Source organism: Periplaneta americana, chromosome 13 (genome assembly GCF_040183065.1).
Source record: "Periplaneta americana isolate PAMFEO1 chromosome 13, P.americana_PAMFEO1_priV1, whole genome shotgun sequence".
Lineage (NCBI taxonomy): Eukaryota > Metazoa > Arthropoda > Insecta > Blattodea > Blattidae > Periplaneta > Periplaneta americana.
The window spans coordinates 86523000-86547624 of NC_091129.1; the positions used below are offsets into that span (position 1 = coordinate 86523000).

At 34.1% G+C, this 24625-nt stretch overlaps 1 protein-coding gene across 3 annotated transcripts in view; it reads left to right on the forward strand.

Moving 5' to 3' along the window:
- LOC138712084 (sodium-coupled monocarboxylate transporter 2-like) overlaps positions 1 to 24625 on the forward strand; it is a 48929-nt gene that overhangs the window by 23012 nt on the left and 1292 nt on the right. For 2 of the 3 annotated variants that reach the window (XM_069843477.1, XM_069843478.1), the window contains exons 6-12: positions 3206 to 3360; positions 3923 to 4063; positions 9940 to 10048; positions 14870 to 14979; positions 16977 to 17160; positions 19149 to 19235; positions 22804 to 22961. In XM_069843477.1, coding sequence (XP_069699578.1) covers positions 3206 to 3360; positions 3923 to 4063; positions 9940 to 10048; positions 14870 to 14979; positions 16977 to 17160; positions 19149 to 19235; positions 22804 to 22961 — 944 coding nt within the window. The remainder of the gene's footprint in view (positions 1 to 3205; positions 3361 to 3922; positions 4064 to 9939; positions 10049 to 14869; positions 14980 to 16976; positions 17161 to 19148; positions 19236 to 22803; positions 22962 to 24625) is intronic. The other variant, XR_011335632.1, reaches the window with a different exon arrangement.

The window sequence follows — 24625 nt, forward strand, 5'->3', positions numbered from 1 at the left end:
CAACGTGGCGTCGAGGTCTAAGGTATCCCGCCTAGGACTCGCGTTACGGAATGCGCGCTGGTTTGAGTCCTCATGGGGGAAGAAATTTTCTCATGAAATTTCGGCCAGTTTATGGGACCGGTGCCCAACTAGCATCGTGATGCACTTGGGGAGCTACGATAGGTAGCGAAATCCGGTTTCGAAAACCAGTTATAACGGCTGAGAGGATCATCGTGCTAATCCAAGATACCTACATTCTGGTTGGATTATCCTACACCTCTGCTTCGGCATGTGGACGTGAGGCCAGCAGCCGGGTAGTCGGTCTTGGTCCTTCATGGGCTGTAGCGTCACGGATTAGACTTAGGTTAACTATGAATAGCCTATATTAAACTCGATAAGTTACAACACAATTTTTGGCTGGTCACGACAAATTCAAATCGTATTTTCAGCGCTTCAGAATTCAGCCGCCAAATGCTTATTCACGTATTTGTGGATATTCTACACAGTCGTTTGAACGGTTAATATTTGAATGCCAAATGCGAAACCGTAAGAGGCAAGAGTTAGCAGGCTACAGTATTTATGTTAATTCTTGTAATCTATTTTCCACACCTCCTTCAATCAAAAAATATTTCGAAGACATTTCTGTATTAAAGACATTGTAATCTTTATAATGTAGAGTGTCTTCAAGACACTATAGAAATTAAGTACATTCACAATGTAAAGTCGTTTGGTAGTTGTAAATTTACTTTGGATTTTGTTTTGTTCGACTTTATTTTAATTTCTTATCCTTTGTAACTGCAGTGTTAGCACAGTTTCTTATTTCTTTTTTCTTTCTTTTTTTTTTTTTGAAATATGTAAACTTATATATTCACTTGGAAATTCAATGGTATTAATAATACATCCTATTACTCAAATTTTAACACTATATCACTTCGGAAAACGCATTGTGTGTCTTTATTGTGTTAAATTTTACATTACCTCATTAACATGTTTCAGCCTGTTATCAACCATCTTCAGAACTGGTTGTCGCTGGTCTTGGCGCCTTTTGTTTGTGTTTTTCCTGTGGGAGTGTGTTACTGTAGTGTAATGTGGAGTAAAAGAGTGTGTGTGTTCTGAAATTGAGTTGTACTTACTTACTTACTGGCTTTTAAGGAACCCGGAGGTTCATTGCCGCCCTCATATAAGCCCGCCATTGGTCCCTATCCTGAGCAAGATTAATCCATTCTCTATCATCATATCCCACCTCCCTCAAATCCATTTTAATATTATCTTACCATCTACGTCTCGGCCTCCCCAAAGGTCTTTCTCCCTCCGGCCTCCCAACTAACACTCTATATGCATTTCTGGATTCGTCCATACGTGCTACATGCCCTGCCCATCTCAAACGTCTGGATTTAATGTTCCTAATTATGTCAGGTGAAGAATACAATGCGTGCAGTTCTGTGTTGTGTAACTTTCTCCATTCTCCTGTAACTTCATTCCTCTTAGCCCAAAATATTTTCCTAAGCACCTTATTCTCAAACACCCTCAATCTCTGTTCCTCTCTCAACGTGAGAGTCCAAGTTTCATAACCATACAGAAGAACCGGTAATATAACTGTTTTATAAATTCTAACTTTCAGATTTTTCTACAGCAGACTGGATGATAAAAGTTTCTCAACCGAATAATAACAGGCATTTCCCATATTTATTCTGTGTTTAATTTCCTCCCGAGTATTAGTTATATTTGTTACTGTTCCTCCTAGATATTTGAACTTCTCCACCTCTTCAAATGATAAATTTCCAATTTTTAAATATCCAATTCGTAGAATATTCTCGTCACGAGACATAATCATATACTTTGTCTTTTCGGGATTTACTTCCAAACCTATCTCTTCACTTGCTTCCAGTAAAACTCCCGTGTTTTCCCCAATCGTTTGTGGATTTTCTCCTAACATATTCACGTCATCCGCATAGACAAGCAGCTGATGTAACCCGTTCAATTCCAATATCTTGGAATTTCCTAATGGCATACTCTAGAGAAAAGTTAAAAAGTAAAGGTGATAGTGCATCTCCTTGCTTTAGCCCACAGTGAATTGGAAACGCATCTGACAGAAGAAATTGAGTTGTGTGTTGAGAATTTCATTTGGGTGTGTTTTTGCGTGACTATATATTTCTTATTGTTCTAGTGTGTTTAGTTTCTGGCTCTTTGGTTGAATGTGTAGAATTTCTATGTCTGTTTGATGTCCCTGTAGGAGTGATTAGCATTTGTGATGTGTTTTGCTTATGTGGAAGTGTTTTGTAGTTTTGTTATGGCTGTGATGTGTTTGAAATGATCTGCCTGCCTGTCCTATGTAGAAGTTGGTGCAGGTGTTGCATTTGAGTTTGTATACGCCATAGGAGGGTGAAACATGTTAACGAGGTAATGTAAAATTTAACACAAGAAAGACAAACAATACGTTTTCCGAGGTATTAATAACCTAAAGGTTCGGGAGTTCCCACAATAGCGAACGCATTCAAATGTACAGGATGGTTTTTGGACAAGAAATTAAGTAGAAAACATTGCGGTGAGTACAGACAATGACAAACTTACTGAAAGTAGTAAGCAAGATATTTTTGTTCTTACTATATTTTCTTTTCATTCTTATTACGTTTATTTGATTGTGTTCCATAATTTCTTTTTTCAGAATTCAAGGGTTTAAAACGTGAAACAAATAAAAAACTAAATACACTTATTATAAAGATAGAAAGTAATTTTATTAATTTAATTTGCAAGCATGAACAATTCATAAGTTGAATAGAAGGTATGAATATGGAGAAATGTCGCTAATTCTGTTCTAAATATTACTTTTATCCATTTAAAACTCTAAGATAATTACTTCGTCGGTGCATTGTATATTGTAATACATGAATAGTTAACTCCTAGTAACTAGTGAGACTAACGGAGGGTAGACTCAAATCTGATTCATGTCCTCTATTAAAATTACGAATTTCCTGATCAGATCTAAAAGTATTTCGATCGTCATCATGTTACAGCATCAGCAAAAACATTTACAAAAAGATAAGTCAGAAAAATCCAAATTTTGAATATATTTTTTAAAGATTTCCTTCGAAGTACACCCGCCATTCTCAGACGCAAATCATAATTCTTTCTCTCATACTTTACCATTACATTTATTACTCATTACATTTATTAATATTTTTTTAAACCATTACAATCTGAATTACATTGATATTATCATACTCAGGGTGGAATCAGAGCTGTTGTATGGACAGATTTACTGCAGGGAATAATGATGCTCATGTCAAGTTTGGCTGTTATCATAATCGGAATTCAACAAGTGGGTGGACTGGACACTGTATGGCGAAGGAGCGAAGCCGGAGGAAGGATACGATTTTTTGAGTGAGTACAGACTGCTGCTGCTGCTACTGCTACTACTAATGGGTGAACAGTATAGAGCAGAACAGATTTGACGGCCGGCCGGCTATGTGCGCGGAGGTGGGTGACTCAAGGCCGCGCGAGGCCGTGTTCTGCTCTGTACTGTTCACCCAGTATTAAAGATGGCATTTAAGATCGCAATTACAGAAGATTACATTTTGCACATAGCCTTCTTTCTACCTTCTTTGTATTGTTTTATGGGTTGATGAATTTGTTTCCAGATATGTGTTGTTAGAAATGGCTTTATTAGAATTTAATTCTTTACATGTTTTTGGATATGTAAGTCATAGAATTCCAATGTAACTTATTGTATCACAAATGTATATTTCTATAGTAGCTCTTTTATTTGAGTTATGTTATAATCGACAGCTTTTAGGACTTGATCAAAATACAAATTTTCATTACATTCTAACACCATTTAACTGCTTTCTTTGAAATATTTACCCATGCTTAAGGACATATTTAGGATAATATATTTTTTCTGAGACTTTATTGAATTATAATATAATATAAATTTAATTTTCAGATTTAGTGCTTCTCCTTATGTAAGACTGACTTTTTGGAATGCCATATTCTGTCAACTGTTTTTTGAAATCGGATCCGTTTCTCTGAATCAGTCAATTGTGCAGAGATATGTTTCCTTGCCAACGTTTCGAAAAGCACGCATGTAAGTTAACTGCAATTACAAATTCATCATTTTGTGCTGTAATAATAATTACCTAAAAAATTGCTACAATCATATATTTCACTGTGTGTAGCTGAGATTCATTGACATGATGAAGAGAAGGATATTACCACAATAAAAATTAATATCGAGTACTTTGTGAAGTGACACGTATTTTTTTGTACATTTTAATTGCAACAGTTGTTATTTAAGGGGAGAGGATGGTATTTTTTTAACTTTTTTCCTATTTGGTGTAAAATATTAATTTTTTGTATGTAGAGAGCTCATAGCTGTAGCAACTCAACCAAATATAAATATTTTGAAAAAAAAAATTATTTGGGGGTCCAGATTTGAAAAAAATATACCCAATGCAGGATTGTACTAAAACCGGTATATCTAAACCGTTTTTAGAGATAGATTCGAACAGTTTTTTGCAATATATTTGCAAAAGCATGTTCTACAAACTGTCTTAACATAATTTTGATATTAGTCCCTACGTTTGTAAAATAAACAATTAAAATTTAATAACAATTTTCTGATTTCCTTTCTTGCAAACAAACGGACGTATTTTTAAAATGAAATTAATCCACAAAATTCTGTTAAGAGAGAAGTTTCCTAATAGTCTAAAGAATGTGTGTTCTAAATTTCATGCATGTAACTTTAATAGTTCAGAAATTATATCCATTTTTGTCTGGCAATGTAGCAAAAGAATGAAGTTACCGGAAACCGATAAAATGTGGCGTGTGATTTAAAAATCCATAGCGCAGGAAGTTTAAGAATGACGTTTCAACATCCGATAAGGGCACAAATATCCACAAAATATTGTGCAATGCATTCCACATATATCAAAATGTATTTTAAAGAAAACAATTTTTTTTAATTTAATTTACCGGAAACAACAATAAAAGGGGGCGAGTGATTTAAAAATTCATAACGCAGGAAGTTTGAAAGTGGCGACTCAACATCCGATAAGGGCACAAATACTCACAAAATGTTATGCTATGCATTCCACACATATCACAGAGTATTTAAAAGATTGTTTTTTTTTTTTTGAAAATTTACTCATTTTTCACCAAAAAATACCATCCTCTCCCTTTAAACTAAGTTCTAGCTAATGAACTTCCTGAAGAAGTGTGAGTTCAACTTAAAGTAGTTCATTTTCATAATCATCATCACCAAACACAAAAGATAGGCACCTGGCCTGTTCCGGGTTCAAGTTATCTATTGAATTAATATTTACATTGAAATGTTCAAACTTGAAGCTATATACATTAATATTGATAGATATCTGCAGTATAGTCTTAAAAGTTTAAAATATCATTAAAATTATTCTATCTTTCGGTTACATGAGCGTGCCTGGTCCTTTCTGCATCTAGGGTGGTAGTCCAAAACTACTCTTTTGGGTCGGTCTTCATTCATTCTTTCCACACGCTCGACATTTTATCTGATAGGTCCTCATTCTACAATTACTAACATCCTATTTGTATTCTTCTCGTATATCGTCACTTCGTCTACGATGAATAAGCCGATATCCTTCCAATGTTCGTAAGAAACGCATTTAGCCACGGGCGCGTTTGCCAACTGCTTCAGAGAGTTCTCGGGCGTGGGTTCGATTCCCGCTTCGACTATTTTCTTTGTAATAATGAAATTACAGGATAATTATTATTTTTTAAATTTATTTTCTTATATGATAGATATGTACTCGTATTATAAATTGAAATATCCAGGAAGCTATAAAAGTAATCATGCCTATTTCATTGCACATTACCGTAACAGTGGACCTGCAGATGATACCTCGAACGTACTTGAAAATAACCAAAATAGCTTAATTATCTATAATTTATTGAGATCTTTTATACAGAATTTAATTTTATATAATATGTAATTAACTCTCTCCTGAAAAAATCAAAGTTTGTGATCGGGAGAATTCTTGCCGTTCTTGCAAGCATGAAAGTAATATATATATATATATATATATATATATATATATATATATATATGTATATATTAAGCATCATTCATTCATTCATTCATTCATTCAAAGTGAGTACAATAGTACATTATGCAACGAGCCTATAATGGTAGTAATTAAGACGCGAGTATGTTTATGAAACGAGCGCAAGCGAGTTTCATAATTTGCATACCTTGCGTCTTAATTACCATTATAGGCAAGTTTCATACGACTTTTTATGCTCGACCATATTTCTAACTTGAAATTATTCATAAGTATTCATGTTATTCTTATCTGACTGGGGAGCGGAACTGACCTTGTGCAATATCTCATAAATTGTGAAATGTGCGCAGACGCGAAAGTATTAATTTTTTCCAAGAAAGAAATGTCATTGACCTTGATATAATCTAGAGAGTAAAATAAACATTAATCTTGATATAACCTTGAAATTGATTTAGACATTGAAAAACGAGATGACAAATTGAATTTATTTGAATGTTATTTACAATTAACGCTAATTATTGTAGTAACAGAACATAACCTTCTGCGAAAGTATTGGATTTCCAGCCTCCGTGACGTTTCGCTAGTTGTCTTTCGATCGCATATCCGAGAATAATCGATACTTGCGCTTTCATATTGCTACAATGGTGTTTTCTGATTGGTGGAACACCTGAACTTCAATGAATAGGTGTACTTTAATGAGGTCCATTAAAGGGCTGCTACCAGGTGTATAATTACTGCATTTCGGCATGGTCGAGCACAAATGAAATTTATAAAACAAAAATGTTTCTAGCCGCTACCGTGAGACCCAGGCTCGCGTACGGTGTGGTCTTAGCCAATAATATAACAAAACATTTATAAAGACAGTTTACTAAATACAGTAAGTAACTTAATTCAAACTTATAAATAACTCACAAGAGCAAAAAGGAGAAGAAAGAGAAAAAGAGAGAAAAACACAATTTAATATAAATTGATAATCAGACAGAAGCCAGTGATATTCAATAAAAACATGAATATAGTCGACAGAAATAAAAAGGTAAAAAATAGACACATTTCATAGTATTACATATGATGAATAATTTTATAATTTTCTTTTTTAAAAGGTTCAATTTTAAAATATTTCAAATTTGGAAAATAGTTTGTAATTTTAATATAGAGTCTTGCGCCGAAACTAGCACCATGTTTAAGTGCTGCACTTGTATGACATTTAGGTTCAATTAATGGGAAAGAAGACTTTTGTCTTCGAGTACGATATTCATGTCGATTAGATTTATGTTTTATTTGATTTCTGTGGTAGTAAATTAGTAAAATATATTTATAAATTTATTCAATAGTTGATACTTTAAAATCAGTATCAATTAAATATATTGGGTAGGATAAACATTGGTAATTTTGTGGCAGTGGTTATTTCGTGATATTTTTTCCTGGCTCTTTCGTGAACTAACCAATGGTGTTACGAGACTCATATTTCCGACAAGGGATTGCATATATTGTCCGGTTTCCATAAACATACAGGAACGCTTTGTGTGACTATTGTAGCTGCTGCAGTGAGCTTTTGTGTTTGGAGAGAGCAAATTACAATTGATTTTTCAGGCGTACAAATTTTGTGGATGTTTATAATGGCATTACAGCTTATTACTGAACGTAAGCATATGATATTTGGTACAATGATAAATTATACAGTATGTTAATGACATTTTAGAAAATATTTGTGGAATTTTAGATACACCTGTAGTCTCCATATAGGCTTAGCTTTACTGACAGAAATCTTAGCTGTTTGAGGTGACATTTTGTTGAGCATTACAGTTAAGAAAGCTTTGTGCTAGATGGGTTCCGAGGATGTTGACAAAAGTCCACAAAGAAACTCGAGAAATAGTGCGCAATTTACTTTTGGACCAGTATGCGAATGGTGGATATGACTTACTTGCAAGAATTCTGCCAGGAGATGAAACATGGCTCCACCATTTTGAAACGGAAACAAAGAGGCAGACAATGGAGTGGCATCATGCAAATTCATCAAAGAAATAGATATTCAAATCTGTGCCTTCGGCAGGAAAAGTTATGGCTACTGTATTTTTCGATTCAGAAGGATTCTTGCTTCTGGACATCATACCACACGGAACCACCATTAATTATGACGCGTATGTGGCAACTCTCAAGAAACTTCAAGCTCGAAAGAATCGTGTTCGACCACATCGAGAGAAGCAGGATGTTCTGCTATTGCACAACACACGGTCACATGTCAGTCACAAGACCACAAACCAGATCAGAAAACTCGGATAGACAACACTGAAACACCTAACTTACAGTCCTGATCTGGCACCATGCGATTACCATTTCTTTGGTAAACTAAAGGATCCCTTCGAGGAACGAGGTTAGAAGATGACTCCCTCATGCACGCTACTAAAGAGTGGCTCAGACCTGTTGATCCAGACTTCTACCGTGCTGGTCTACATGCCCTCGTTCCTAGATGGCGCAAGGCAGTTGAAAGGGACGGGAATTATGTGGAAAAGTGACATTTTGTTCCTAAAGGATGTATCTACATTCTGTGAAATTAGAAAATCTGTTGGATAATAATGTAATTTTTTAATAAATGTTGTGCATTACTTTAGTAGTGACCCTCGTAATATATGGTGAAGTCCGTAATAAAAGTGTTCATCTTTTCAGGGCAAAGAAGATCCCTTTCCAATTTCAATTTTTATTTTGATTTCATTAATATTATGTGTTGATATGTATTTATATGTTTTCTTGCTAAGAATATTAGCCGGAATTACTAAGTTTGAATTCTTGTAATAATAAAATGATAATTTCATTTGACTTTAATGAATTTTTCCACAATTCTTCTATCTCTCACGAAATTGTCATTGTAATACCACGAAATTACCAAGGTTATCACGAAATAACCAACCAACTAGCTTAAGTTATAAAAGTGGTTTTTGGCAATTGTTCAAAAACCTATCCAATCTTTTATGTCTCCAGATTTGTGCAACACATTATCATCTCTTAGATGGAAAAGTCGGAATAAGAAAATATTTACACATTTGCATTTTAAATTAAATTGCATAAAATTATCACGAAAGTACCTATGTTTATCCTAATCCATATTTTTGATTAGACAAATTTTTTAAGATAATATACAAATTTTAAACCGCGTAGATTACAAAATGAAATACGAACCACATACTTATGCTAATACTTTGATATACTTCCACCAGATTACAGCACTATCCTGGAATGTATTTTATGCTTGAATAATCTCCAGATTACATTCATTCATAATGTGGGTTTGTAAATTTTCGTAATATAACATTCCTATGTAAACAGCACAATAAACGAATTCCTTCTTGATAATGCTGATTATTTGAAAATCAATACCATTAAATATTACTCTCGTTAAAAACGTCCATTAAATGTAATACACCTACAAATTATAAATGTAAGTTATCATATATAATAACAAAATAATATAAGACATTTCTTGAAAACGCATGAGTAGCAAATTACGTGAATTTAAGCGAAAGTTTGTATATAATCTACTATAACTGTGCACTTAACTAATGAAATCAGAGTGATATCTTAACTTCTGGTGTTACAAAACTACTTTTTCTTACAATACAATTAAAAATATATTTTTCCTTATTTACTATCATATATTACAAATCATATTACCTAATATGAATTTTGATCATAATTGGTGTAAATAAATCATACAAGTAATTGTCATAGATATTTCTATAAAAGAACTGAGTCTGTTCGAAGCACTTAAAACATAAGAGAATCTATGTATCATTTTCAAGGCAACGGCTTTAATGTTGTATTACGTCATAAACATTCATAATAGTCTTCTTTGTTACTAAATAAGACAGAAAAAGACAATATGTGGGCCTATAGTGCTCACTACCAGTGTTAAGTGTGGCATATGTTACAGGTCAGCAATTATCTCTTGCCTTGGAGTCGTAATACTGTGGTCGCTAGCCTGCTTTTCAGGGCTTGTCATCTACTCCAAGTATTATGAATGTGATCCCTTGAAAGCTAAGGTAAGCCTATATATAATAGTAGCTATATTTTAAAATAAATTCCACTATATTCTACATCATTAAAATTGTCTTTTCCCTAACAATTATACAAAGTATCTTGGTTAAATATTATCAATTGAAGGATGTACAATATATTTCTGCTCAGTAACAATAGGATGTTTGGTGATTTAATGTCGTAAATCGTGTTTTAGTGTGATGAAAATGTGTTTAGGAGACCATAGATATATGTAGAAATCAGTTAGGAAGTTATGAAATTGAATAAAATATGTTGGGAAATTAAAAAGTGGCTAGTTAATAAATATATAGTTTACCGATTGAAGTTTATTGTAAAGAAGTAAATCCTAGGAAGTGATGTAGTGAAGTTTATGAAATATGATCGTAGTGATAGTATTTCCAATTTTCTGTAGTTTTTTTCTGAGTGTTGATTGTGATTAAGAAATGAATAATTAAACTGAAGTGAATTAGATACTCATGTCAAGATTTAATAAGATTATTATAATGACGTGTATTAGGTAGAAAACAGATCCTAATGAGTATAACAGTATGAAGTGTTACGAACTAGATGTAATGTAGAAAAACGGAATTATATATACATTTAGTTAGCAAGATTAGAATGCTGAAAGGAACGTAAGTGTGGAACGAACAGATGGTGGACATTTAAGATCAATAAGAAGAAACTGACTGTTGGAAGTTAAGTTAATAGCGAGAGTAGATGAGTTATTAGTTCAACAGGGTGTCGGGATTGCATGCTAATTGTAAGTATATGTAATAGAAAGTTATGGTGAAACCCGTATACATAAGTTGTGGTATACCATAACTAATATAAATGGTGATGACAAATAAATATCCATCTATCTAAACTTCTACTCAGTCTGTGTTGATATGAGTCAATATCTCTATACTAAGTACTACACGTTAACAGATATTTCTGCTAAGTTTATAAGAATCTCCTAATAAGGTAAGTATCTCTAAGTTTGCCAGGTCTCCAAAGTTCGCCACTCATTATTTTCGTTAAGATACGACATTTTTTCAAACGTTGGCACCAGTAACTCAATGCATGGTGCGTAAGAACTTAGTTGAATACGCAAGGTGCATTACCAGTATCTCTTGTTGTGAGGTAGTCGCCATGTATCGTGTTAACTTACAAGATTTGCTGCGTAAGTATCCGTTTCATTCAACGGAATAAGTAATACATTTATACATTTAAAGAGTGTATTACATAGTTATAAAGTCTATTGTGTGTACTTTCTGGCTGTATTTTTAGAATTACATTTTCTATAGTGATGTCCTACTTCATGATATTATTACTAAATGTTGGCACTGTACTTAAGTTCGCCACTGCAGCTTCTTTCATGGTAAACTTAGGATCATTCGTTGCTGCTTCTTTGAAATCATTTTAAACATTTATCAATTTAAATAACTGATTACATTTAGATTTTAGCATTTAAATGAGCAATATTTTAGATATTTTATAGGTAAAAGAATACTAAAATGAGAATTTATTAACGATAAAACTTTATTAAATTCCTACTATGATCATTTTTGTATTAATTTATATTACATCTCTACTTTTACGATATCAAAATATTACCTGAATTTACAACAGGCACACAATTAGCGAACTTTAGTATGAATATTGCAACCCAATTTGTTTTATACTTTCGATACATGACTTCATCATTAATTTAAAAATAAATTTGCTTAAGGGGGCGACCTAAGAGAAACTTACCTCAGTACAAGATGTTTGATGTTATTTCAGTTCGTGTTCTGTTCAGTGCCGGATTAATAACAGTAGAAAAAGAAGCAAATGGTACAGGCCCCTCGTTTTATTGGGTCCTGAATAGGGAAAAAATATATAGGTCTATCCAAATTTGAGGGAGAAAAATACATGCTTATAAGGTGTTTGGTGAAAATGGCATCTCAGCGTGTTCTCGCCATCTGACTATGTGTTGCTTACATATCAAGAGAATGGCATGCGGAACTGTCTTTGTTGATACCACTATTTAGTTTTTGTTACATACTGTTGATATCGTCTGTTCTTGCCGTTTGGGAAATTAAGGCCCTACCTTTTCATTTTCTGTAGTTCACATGTTTAAGTTGTAAAAGCGTTAACTAGTTTAATCTAAATTTGTTACTGTACTACAGTACTAATTTTCAAGCTGTTTTCTGGTGTATCAGTAATCTGCTTCTGTCCTCTCAAAACGCAAGGAAGCTTATCACAAGGTGAATAACTTATTTGGATTCCTTCATGGTTACAGTCGTTTACACCTGACGAGATTGTGAAGAGATAATCTAATCTTATGAAGTCATATCCGGAATATCTAGAAGAAAATCTTGGTGAAGAATGAACTATTGAAAATTGATGTTGCTTCTCACACTGGTGTCAAGCAAGATTTTGTAAAGTCAAGTACAGTTGTACTGTTTGATAACTGGCAATAGTTCTTTGCGGTTTCGTTTTCCAAATGTAGAAAATATCTTACCATCTATTTGTCATTCGTGGCTAACAACTGTAGTGGAGGATAGTTATTTTCAAAAGCGAAACAAATTAAAATTGAATCAAAGAGCATCATGGGTGAAAACAGATTGAATAATTTCATTCAAATGACCATGAAACATGAATTTCTGCGTGAAATATATATATTTTCCTTATCATCAACAAATTTCTGTATTCTATAATAGAAAATTGAATGTCTAAATTTTAGTTTTGTTATTGTTTATATTTAACACAAATACTTAGGTCCATATTCTTAGTGGCTTTAAAACTGAGAGAGAGTATATTTTTATGTTGACTACTGTCTTTTTATGCATGATTTCTTTCACAGTAATGTGACATTTATATTAGATAACAAATTTTAATCTGAACCAGACAAAATGCTTCTCTTCACTAATTTATTCATTACACTCAGGCAGGCCTACGTATTAATTATGTCGAAATCGTACCACGCTACAACTGCCTCTAATGTATCAATTTTCAATTCGCGAAATACAAAATTAAACTATCCAATTGCTTTAATGTTCAAGTAAATGACATATTTAAATTTGGAACACTTCATAATATTATGCTACAGGCCCCTCACTACCTTAATCCGGCACTGGTTCTATTGTTTTATAACCTAATTTACTTCTTTAATAAAACTATTAAATTTAAGATTTCAAATATCTTGGAGCAACAGTAACAAAATAAATATAAACGACACTTGCGAGAAAATTAAACGTAAAATAAATATGGGAAATGCCTGCCATTATTTGGTTGAGGAGCTTTTGTCATCTAGTCTGCTTTGAAAAGAACTGAACGTTAGTATTTATAAAACAATTATATCACCGGTTGTTCTGTATAGTTGTGGAATTTGGACTCTCACTTTTAGAGAGGAGCAGAGGTTAAAGGTGTTCGAGAACATAAATCTTAGGAAAATGTTTGGGGCTAAGAGGGCTGAAGTTACAGGAGATTGGAGAAAGTTACATAATGCAGAACTGCACGCTTGGTTTCGTCACCTAACATAATGAAATATTAAATCCAGACGTTTGAGATGGTCAGGGTACGTATGGCCGAATCCAGAAATGGATATAGAGTGTTAGTTGGAAGACTTGAGGGAAAAAGTTATTTTGAAAGGCCGAGACGTAGATAGGAGGATAATATAAAATGAATTTGAGGTAGGTATCATAAAATAATGTTATCAAATTCAATCAAAGACACAACTATCTGCAAATATTTATTTTCTACATGAATATAAAGTATATGAACGTTATATTCATGTAGCAAATAAATATTTGCAGATAGTTGTGTCTTTGATTGAAATTGATAACATTATTTTATGATATTACCAGACACATCTGAAATACAAAATGAATTGCAAAAAAATTGAGTTGGGTAGGTTATAATGGTAGGTGTGGATTAATCTTACTCAGGACAGGAACCGATGGCGGACTTATGTCAGGACCTATGAAACTTCTGGTTCTCTAAAAGCCATTTGTAAGTAAGTAAGTAGGCCTAAATTAAATTTCAGATAGTATTTATTTTCTGCATAAATTGCCTTACATAAACTAAGTATAAACAAAAGCTTATTAATGTTTTGACTCAAATATTATGCATAGATAGATAGTATTATGGAGCAAGATTTTAGTGTGAGAAAAAGCAGAAACTACAAACGGTAGTCATATCTGAATATAAGTATACATATTTAAGCATAAAATCAAATTCTTCCTCTATGTGGGAAAATAAAGATAATTAAAATAGATTATATTTACAACCCACCACGGATTTTAATTTCCAGTTAGAAACAGGATGCAGTCTAATGTTGGGTCAGTGCTCACACCTATTGCAAATATTACGGTTATGTGAATCGGTTTTCACGAACTAGAAAAATTGTTAAAAATGATAACAGAACTTAAATGAGGATCCAAAATTGTGCCGCAACACAATTTCTATTCACCATAAATTTAATTAGTACTGAAATTTTAACATCACAGTAAAATTCACTGATAGTCTATGTGTGTAGCTACTGGAGTACAAATCTTTCATATTATGAACGGATATTCAACGAACAATTTAAACGTGAAAAATAAAAGACAACAGGAAATACTAAATACCGTAATGCATATATGAAAGTAATTGAGCATGTATTTCCCGCATGCAAGGCTGATGTTTCCCATGTCCGGCTTACTAAGTACCCCGATTTCCTGTACAATTAAACGTAATTTACTAAATTTGAAAGCAAGGAAATGAGACAAAATAAAATTCTTCTAATTTTATTGTGGTGTGCTATGGAGTCCAGCTATTGTAATGTTCCCAATTTAAGAGATATCATTTACATGTTGAAACAGGTAATTCAGAGACCAGATCAAATATTTCCCTATTATGTGATGGATGTCTGTGCCTCGATTCCAGGACTCTCAGGTCTCTTCGTGGCGGGAGTATTCAGTGCAACATTGAGGTAATTACAGGTCATTCGTTATCTCGAGAAATCAAAAGCTTGTGTGCGCCGTAGCTCTTGGTAAGAATCTTATGGTGGATGTAAGCGAGCTAGCTACCTGTAAGTGGGTAATCCAAACTCAAGTAAAAGGGGAACTTAGAATTACTGTTTATATTATTTATGATATTAATATATACACTGTTGCCAATAACTAAACTGAAATGCGCTGAAAGGAAGTCAACTGTGTGCTAATTTTTTAGGCTTCACTTCCGTCGGCCTATGCTTCCTGTTCATTTCTACCGTTATCATTAATTATCACAATTACAACTAATCTACTGTAACTTCATACAAAATTTCACAAAAGTAATAAAAATAAAATAAATGTAAGATATGAATGAAAAAAACACAGTGAAACACACACACAAATATATGTATATATATATATATATATATATATATATATATATATATATATAAACAATTTACTTCAATTCCTTATTGAAACTGTAATAAATAATCCAAATAATAAATATAAATGTTAGAGATAAAAAACATATACACACGCAATAAAAACACAAATAGAAAAAAACACAATAAATACAAAAAGAACATTATCCCCTAATTACCTTATTCGCACAGTGTTAATACTACTCATTGCAACACTAATAAATAACTCTTCCACTTATTTCCTCGCCCCCCTTCCCCTCGGCCAGTTCCACCCTCGGCTGTCAAACTTTTGTCATAAATTTTCCCACACTCTCGCAGAATTTAGCGTTATTTAATATATCCTGTGTTTCCAAATGCCCCCTGCTAGATGTAATGAAGGACTCTGGCAGGAATCATTTCATCAGAGCTTCTGTTACTTCACATTCCGATAAAATATGGTGTGATGTCTCGCCTCTGCCGCAAAGAGGACATATCCTCGCCCCCTCTTCGTTGACGACTTTAAGTGCCCTCCAAGCTCATATACGAAACCAGGCTAAGCCCAGTCTGCCTTCTATGCTTCCTCCAAAGAGGTATAACTTGGTTCGCCAATTTGTTTTGATCATTGATTGGATCTCCAGAGCAACCTTATCCCTACATTCCCCTTCTGTTATTTGCCTGTATGCAACACAAAACCATCTCTCTCTAGATTCAGGGGAAATCTACACACTATTTTCTAGGCAGTTGCTTTCGATTTTTAATAGTAAAAGGCCGACAGCATTTACCGGAGCGAAAACAGTATCCTGGCAAAGATTCTGTAAATTAAGAGCACTTCGATAAGGGAAGTGACAAACTTTATTAGCAATAGGCTATATATCATAAATAGTAGATCTATGTAATAAAAAATAAACGTTGCAATATATTACATTTCAGATAACAGCATTTTCAGATAGGCTCATTGGACTCCCATAAAGATGTGGGAGAATTCTTTGTGAGACATTACCAAGTCCATCGTGTAAAATGACAATTAAATTATTTGTCTTGAAATTTTATAAAATATAGAATGATGATGAAACTGATCATAAAGAGGAAAAGGAATTGGTTGGTCACTGGTTGAGAAGGAACTGCCTTCTGAAGGATGCACTGGAAGGAATGGTGAATGGGAGTAGAGTTCGGGGCAGAAGAAGATATCAGATGATAGACGACATTAAGATATATGGATCATATGAAGAGACAAAGAGGAAGGCAGAAAATAGGAAAGACAGGAGAATGCTGAGTTTGCAGTCAAAAACCTGCCCTTGGGCAGAATACTATATATGAATAAATGAATATTAGATTTTCTATTGATATGGGCAAAAATCACGATCCTACTTGCACTAGTTACCGAATAAGAGGGTGTTAAATGTTTGGGAAAAAAACATGTTTTTCCTCAGAAAACTATGAAGTTTCCACAACTATCGCATGGCACTTTTTTGTTGCATACAAGATGAGCTATTCCCTCTGAAAATCTGTAGGGTTATTTCACTTCCCTTCTGCATAGTTAAAACTTATTTTGCTATGTTTAATTACTAAACAACTTTTGTCCCTTTCCTCAGCACGATGTCCAGCAGTCTGAACTCTATGGGAGCCACTGTTTACGAGGATTTTGTTAAACCTTGCCTGAGAAGCAATGTGACAGATAAGATGGCCAATAACATTATAAAACTCATTGTGGCTTTATCTGGCTTGCTCTGCATTTGTGTAGCATTCCTTGTAGCTGAATTAGGTAATGTTATACAGGTAAATATAATACAATATCTTTTAATGTAGGCCGATCCCAAGAACAGAATTTTTAATTACACTTGTTTTATCTAAGTTTGAGAAATTAAAAATATTCCTGATACAAAATACGATTAATTCTCTAGTTATTTCTGAAGTGTTACTTCGTTGTCCCACGAAGCTGTGTAATCTACTGAAATTCATTCAGTTTCTTAAAATAAAGTATGTTAATTCTTTTAGACGAAGTAAGCAATTTCTGTGAATACAGTTCAGACAAATAAAAACAGCTTCCGAGTTTTACATTCATGTTATCCAACCTAAATGTTAGTCGTTCCTGGTTTTCCATGGCATTACAAACTAAGTTTTGTACACTAACCACAGTTTCTGTAGTTTAATTTAGCTTCTGGAGTAGAGCGTCAGACAATGTGACACGCATTTAGGCTAGTCATGTGGATTTACAGCGTTTTCTCCTTGAGAGCTCCTCGAATTCATCACGTCACGCGTCGTCTAAGGACGTTGGAAGTACCAGTTTGAGCACGGTTTAGTACATGAAATTCATTCAATGCAGTAACATTAAGTCCTTTCCTCGCCTTGTGCTGTAAAAAATATGTAGTTGTCTATGTTACAGAGAATGAAGGAAAAAATTATGTACAAGCAAACTCGGATGCACCATGTTTGGATAATTCTAATTGTGCATATGTTTGATTTAGATTCCAGTGACTTGGAAAACATAAATTTTGATTTAGAGATTTATTTAAGTTTGTGATTTTTTTAAAGTCTGCGTAAATTATGTGATATTGTAAATATGAGTATTTATAAAACATCTCTAGGTTCGGAAAACACGTAGATTTTCTCGTTTCATTTACATATTTATGAAATACGCAAATCAAGCAATGTCTTTTAAAATATGGAAGATAAAAGGTCCCGTGAAAGTTACCGAAGAATTTACCTTACTAATAAAACATGGACGTTAGGAAGTGTAGATCTATTCTCTTCCCTAATTAAATATATATTAAAGTTCTACGAACATACGTGGCTAAGAACTATGGCGGTTGTCATTGTGCCGGTTCTCTATGGGCGATACTTCACGTTCCTTTACATTTACATTATTGCAAGTTTTTTTTAGGCTTACTTGTACGTTGGTTTAAGTTATATTATTTTCTGTTTTTCTGTTAGATTAAAGATTAACTTAAGACCTAACATTCCAATTGTGCTAAGTGCCAATTTTTCAAATTTCATTTTATTTAACATAAGGGAGGAACATCAATATAAAAATATCAGACTAAATTGTCTTTGTCGTAGCTCAACTGTAAGCAATTCATTCGTGCGTCAAATGTAGGTATCTCAATATGCATTGCGCAGTGTGTTTTTCATCAATATCTCAGAAAGTTGTTTTTGGCACTTAACACGTTTAGAATCTTAGGTTCTCAATTGTGTCTGAGGTGATTTGAAAGTTGTCTTTAATAACATTGAAGTGCGATGTACGTTAACATTGGACTCAGGAAAATGTGAAATTGAATATATTAAATAATAGCATGGGTGTCCAAACGCTTATAGAACCAGGAGATATTGCACGTCAAACATGCTCTTCTTCTTCTTTCTTGGCGCTACAGCTCATTGTGAACCTTTGCCTCTTGCACGATTTTCCGCCAGTTGCCTCGATCCTGCGAAATTGCTTTCCAATTCCTATATCCCATCTTACATATGTCTTTCTCAACTCGATCCAACCATCTTATTCTTGGTCGTCCACGGCTTCTTTGGCCCCCAGGATTTCCATTTAATATCCTTTTAAGAATTTCTACGTCACTCATCCGTGCCACATGCCCAGCCCACCATGCTCTGCTAAGGTCAAAAACTTTCCATATAAAATAGGAAAACCGACCTTAAATAATATGCGCTGCGAGTTGCTTACGCCAGGAGTTACCTAGTACGAGTTACAATTATTGGACATCTATGCGTAATAGTTTTACGTTATCATAATGTTGTGCTGATTCTAATTCTGTTTTCAGATGCTTTATGCATTCGGAGGTATAACTTTGGGAGCAATTGTAGGAGTCTTCACTTTTGGGATGTTCTATCATAGAGGAAATTCTAAGGTTAGTACGAGAAAAAAAACATTTTCTACATTTCTTTTTGACATTTAATTAGACGTATTTACCAATGTACCCGTACCTTTCTAATCTACCAGATCATGGATTTGTCTATCTCCTAACACCTGCAGGTGCATACATCTACATACTTGTACATACCTACCGAAATAATTAAAAACCTAAGTATTCAAATAACTACATATCTACATATTCAAATAACTACATATATACGTAATTATACATTCTTATATTTATGAACCCATCTAGCTATGTACAACAGTGGCAAAATAAACCGGACCGACCCTTGTAACTGATTTCAAAGCCTTGTTCACTCCAGAGTACGATAGACTGGTAACTAAGACTTTCGTGGTTCGAATCCTGCCTAGCAAGGAAACTTTGTTTTGTTCCTTATTCAAATTTATTCCCAATATTTTTTCGATTGCAGCGATATTTTACTACTTAATTAAATTATTATTCCAAGAACATGAATTTTACCAGCAATCGGAAAATATTAGGAATAGATTTGAATAAGGAACAAAAAAAAAAGTTTCCTTCCCAGGCAGGATTCGAACCACGAAAGTCTTAGTTATTAGTCTATTGTGCTCTGGAGTGAACAAGGCTCTGAAATCAGTTACAAGGGTCGGTCCGGTTTTTTTGCCACTACTGTACTCAATCACTCAAACAGCTACCTTTCCGTACATCTATCTACTGTAGCTTGACTTTGTCTTCCAAGGGCTGTTAAAATAAACACATGCACGAGGCCTTCATACGCGTCATTGATTCCTAGTCTAAGTACTCATACGACTCAGGAAAATATGTAGTTAAGTGTTTCTGGACCATAACCTTTTATTTATTTGAAAAGATAATTTTAATCTTAGTTGGTAAATACGATAAAACATATAACTTGACCCGTATGTACAACGTTACGTAAAAGAAAGTTTATTTTTATATTTGAAGGGCTCAGAGACACAGTGGGCCAAGCTCTATTTATTAGAAACGGAGAAAGCAGGGGTTAAAGTGAAATGAATACCATAGTTTAATGAAGCTTGACATATCATTGAGTTCTAATGTACAAACTTTATATTACTTGCTACGTGTTTCATTAAACTATGTTTTTAGTAGGTTATTTTACGACGCTTTATGAATATGTAGGTTATTTAGCGTCTGAATTAGATGAAGGTGATAATGCCGGTGAAGTGAGTCCGGGGTCCAACACCGAAAATTACCCAGCATTTGCTCATATTGGGTTGAGGCAAAACCCCGGAAAAATCCTCAACCAGGTAACTTGTCCCAACCGAGAATCGAACCCAGACCACCTGGTTTCGCGGCCAGACGCGCTAACCCCGTTATTCCACAGGTGTGGACTTAAACTATGGTAATCACTTAATTTTAACACTTGTTTTATCAATTTTTTATTTATGGCGCTTGGCCCACTATGTCTTTGAACCCCTCATTTTTTTTTTTACTTACTATGAAAGTGAATGAATACAAAGAGTAAAATCTAGGTAGTCTGTTCTTCTAACAAGATGACGTCACTTGACTTTGAGCTTGTTTTCCACAAGTGGTAGTATAGTTTCTGCATCCTCAGTGCATGTGGTTAAACATAAGAGAGGAATAACAATTTTGTTCGAATGCAGTAATTAGCCTTACACAGAAGTTTAACATAAAATTACTTATTTAATTGGAAAGTAACTGTTTCCTACGTGAACGAATTTATAGTAGTGATATTAGGCCTACTTTGACGTGTAAGGGGAAATATTTAAAATGGAACACAATCTACAGTGTGTCAGACTCAAGTTGTTCACAAATTGTTTTAGGAATCATGCACAACGCGACTAAGGATGGACAAGCAATACTTTTCGTCGTTGAAATTCTCTAACTCGTAACGTTCATATTTTAATTTAAGTAATGATTGAGAACTGAAATAATAAATAGACATAGGCTAGGTTCGGTGGACTGATTGGTACATTAATTCACACCATACGTCTGAGTAAAGAAACAAAGATTTAGAATAAGAGGATCTCTCGAGAATACTTCATGGCTGTTAGCCAGAGTGATGTGTTCGTATGAATTTTTTCATTGCCTGAGAGGTTTCGATACTCGGTCCTTCTTTTCGTACTTCTTAATTTCGAAATTCGATTCCAGGTGATTCTAGAATAATGTAATTAATAAATAGGCCTACTACATTAAAATAGAAATATGCAACCCATCGTAACATCATATGAACCAGAATTTTCCATAGCAATAGCTACAAAAACTCGAATTCTACCGTTGGTAACCATACACTGTTCGAATATCTGAAGCTCGCAAAAGTGAAAGATAGCGAGAGAAGAATTGAACATCATATAAGATATTCCAGCGAGCAAACTAAGTCGAAATCGTTCTATCCATGAGGGTTGTTATCGATCTCATATGTCTTAGGCCATATGTTCTGTCACAGTCTCAATCAAACTTTTTTCTTGGTCTACCCAGGTTTTGACTTTCTTATGGCAGTCTCACTAGGCGTGATATATTCAAAATATATTGAAATAAATTAATAAATTATGTTAAAATTCTGCCCTGTCTGTTACTTACAGATACGTTGCTTATGCTGAATAAAACAAATCGAGTAAATTAATTTGAAGGACTACATATAAATTGTGTTTCAAGAAAACGATATTATAGGAACTATAAGAAGAGCAAATTACTCGATAAAATATTATCCAAGACTGGGATAAACGTTGTAAAGAACAAAGAAAATAAATAATTAACGTAAAAGATTGACAGCACGTTTTTAAAATAAAATTCAGATACGAAGCCTAAAACTCATAACATTCACGTGATGATGTCAGTGAACATTATATCCTCCTACGAAACCAATAGTACCTTCCACATGTCTCGACTGTTATTTGAACTGCCTAAGTAAAAATGAACGGCATAAGTTAGAGACACTCTGTACAATATTGGGTACGATCACGTATTGAGAATAGATGGGGCGAAGCTGCGCCAATCAAACCTAAATTCAGTCACGTGCTATTGTTTACTGTAGGATGATTGTAACAGAGAAAAGATTATATTATGTCGAAGTTCGACAGTTGGTCTGGGTAACATTTTTGAATCCGACGCTGACATGCGAGCCATCCTGTTCAGCCCCCTACTGGACCTATTTGCCTGACAAGCTCCAGGGGTCCGGATCCCAAAGTCCTTCCTGAATCTGCATCGTGGAATAGACGCTGACAAATGGATCTTCCTGCCCCAGCCCCTGAAAGAACCACATTCCATCCGTAGACGAGTAGCCTGATAAGTAGGCCTATATCATTATCTAGATTAGGAACAGATAACGGCACAAGGTTAGGTTCATTCTAAAGACGTTAGAGGAAAAACTCTAATTTGAATCATTAAGAGAGTATGATGCTACATTTCGGTGCAGCTGTAGGCCTACTGCGTGATAACCATTGTTACGTTTCTAATCCGACCATTTTTCCTTTCCTTGAGAATTAAGAAGCTGTTAGTCTTCTTTATTTTGCAGTGATACTTGAGGCATAATTAATACGACTGTACTGGTTTATGATAATGGGCTAGTATTTTTAATCAGGGCGCTCTAGCAGGCAGTGTGTGCAGTTTCCTGATCATGTCCTGGATCGTCATCGGTGCCGAGAAGGCCATCGCCGACGGAAAGATCGAGTTACCAGTGCTGCCAACCAGAGTTGACGGATGCCAGTCAAATGTGACTCTACCAAATTCCATACCCAGGTTAGTTTTCACTTACCACAAAACAAGTAAAGCACACTACCATTTGGAAATTAAATATGAAACTGTATTAGAAAGGACCAACTGTACCCTGCTGTAGTAACCTATATAGGGTAGTAGTGCAGACTGAAGGGATAATAAATACTTAAGATAAATATGTTTGTGACTTAAGACCCAACTCTCATAGTCATTTAAAGGCGGGTTTCGACACTGTATTATGCAATCTCAATTATGTAGTCACTGACATTTTGTTTACCAACATTTCTTTTAATATAACTCGACCGAGGCCAGTGGAGTCCTGCAGCCCGGAGCGCCACTTGTACTGCTCCTACGTTCGTATAGTGTCATCGCTATAGTTCACGTAACGCCCGCGGCACCACTCGCCTCGTTCGAGTAATAACACCATTCAATTCATATTTCTGCTGTTCTCTATCAACGTCCCTCATTATATAGACAGGATAGTTAAATACAAGAACTTATCCTATTATGGTTCTTTCAATTTCAATGTTCACTCTGCTCATATTCCATTCATAAAATCCCATGGATTTAGTTTTTGACAATGAGATTTGCACATATATTGCTTTAAACTTACTTCACTTTCAATCATATTCACAATCTTTATAAATAAGAACAAATTCGTTAAATATTTATACATCGCAATAACACCAAACAGAGAACTTAAATGTTACACCTAAGCATGGGGACTCTATGAATCTCCTGGCACATTATTAAATAGAGACAGAGAGATCAAAAACCCACTAACTCCAATTTTTGGCAAAATTGAGATATGGGCTGGATGATGCTTTTTAGTTTGTCCCGCATGGGTGGAAGGCAAGAATACACTAATATCGACATTCATCTGCATTCTGGGGGCTGTTTTAAAACTCTTGGATGTCAGAACTCCACTTACCCCATGGAATGAGAGTTTTTGCATTCCAAGCTTAATTTCCCGGTAGGTGGCAACACTATCGCTCAACCAGCTGAGTAAAGTGGTACGATATGGTATTCAGAATGTCACAAAAAGCTATGAAATCCATGGAAGTAAGATCATTAAAGGCACAATATCCAGTCGATTAACTTCCAGAAACCCAATACAGATGCATCATTCCCCAGTCAACTAAAGTACAATTCAGCATTGTCATTGAAAGAAGAAAGCAAAAAGACTTGCAAAATTTAATGCAGTTTATTTCTGAGGAAAGTAGGATGAATTACCAAACTCTGTTTGCGGACAGTAATAATCTAGAATCTAGATGCACAGGAAGAACATGAGAGTGAGAGAAAAAATCAGAATCTGTAACATGAATGAGACTGCGTTAATATTTTAATATTGTTTGTGGTTTTATTTGTGTATTTTGATGTGCTTTATGGTAATTTGTGATTTTCTGTCTCATATTAATAGTTCATGGTATTTTGTTGTTTAATTCGTAAATAACTCTTGTGTACATGTAGCTCTCATCTAAATCAAATTGTTGAATTCTTTGTAAGTTCATGCAGGTTGAATGGAAGAGAAGGCCTTACGGCCTTAACTCTGCCAGCTAAAATAAATCATTATTATTATTATTATTATTATTATTATTATTATTATTATTATTATTATTATTATTATTATTATTATTATATTTGAAATTTTAAAAAAATATATTTAGCAATGTTAATCTTAATAATAA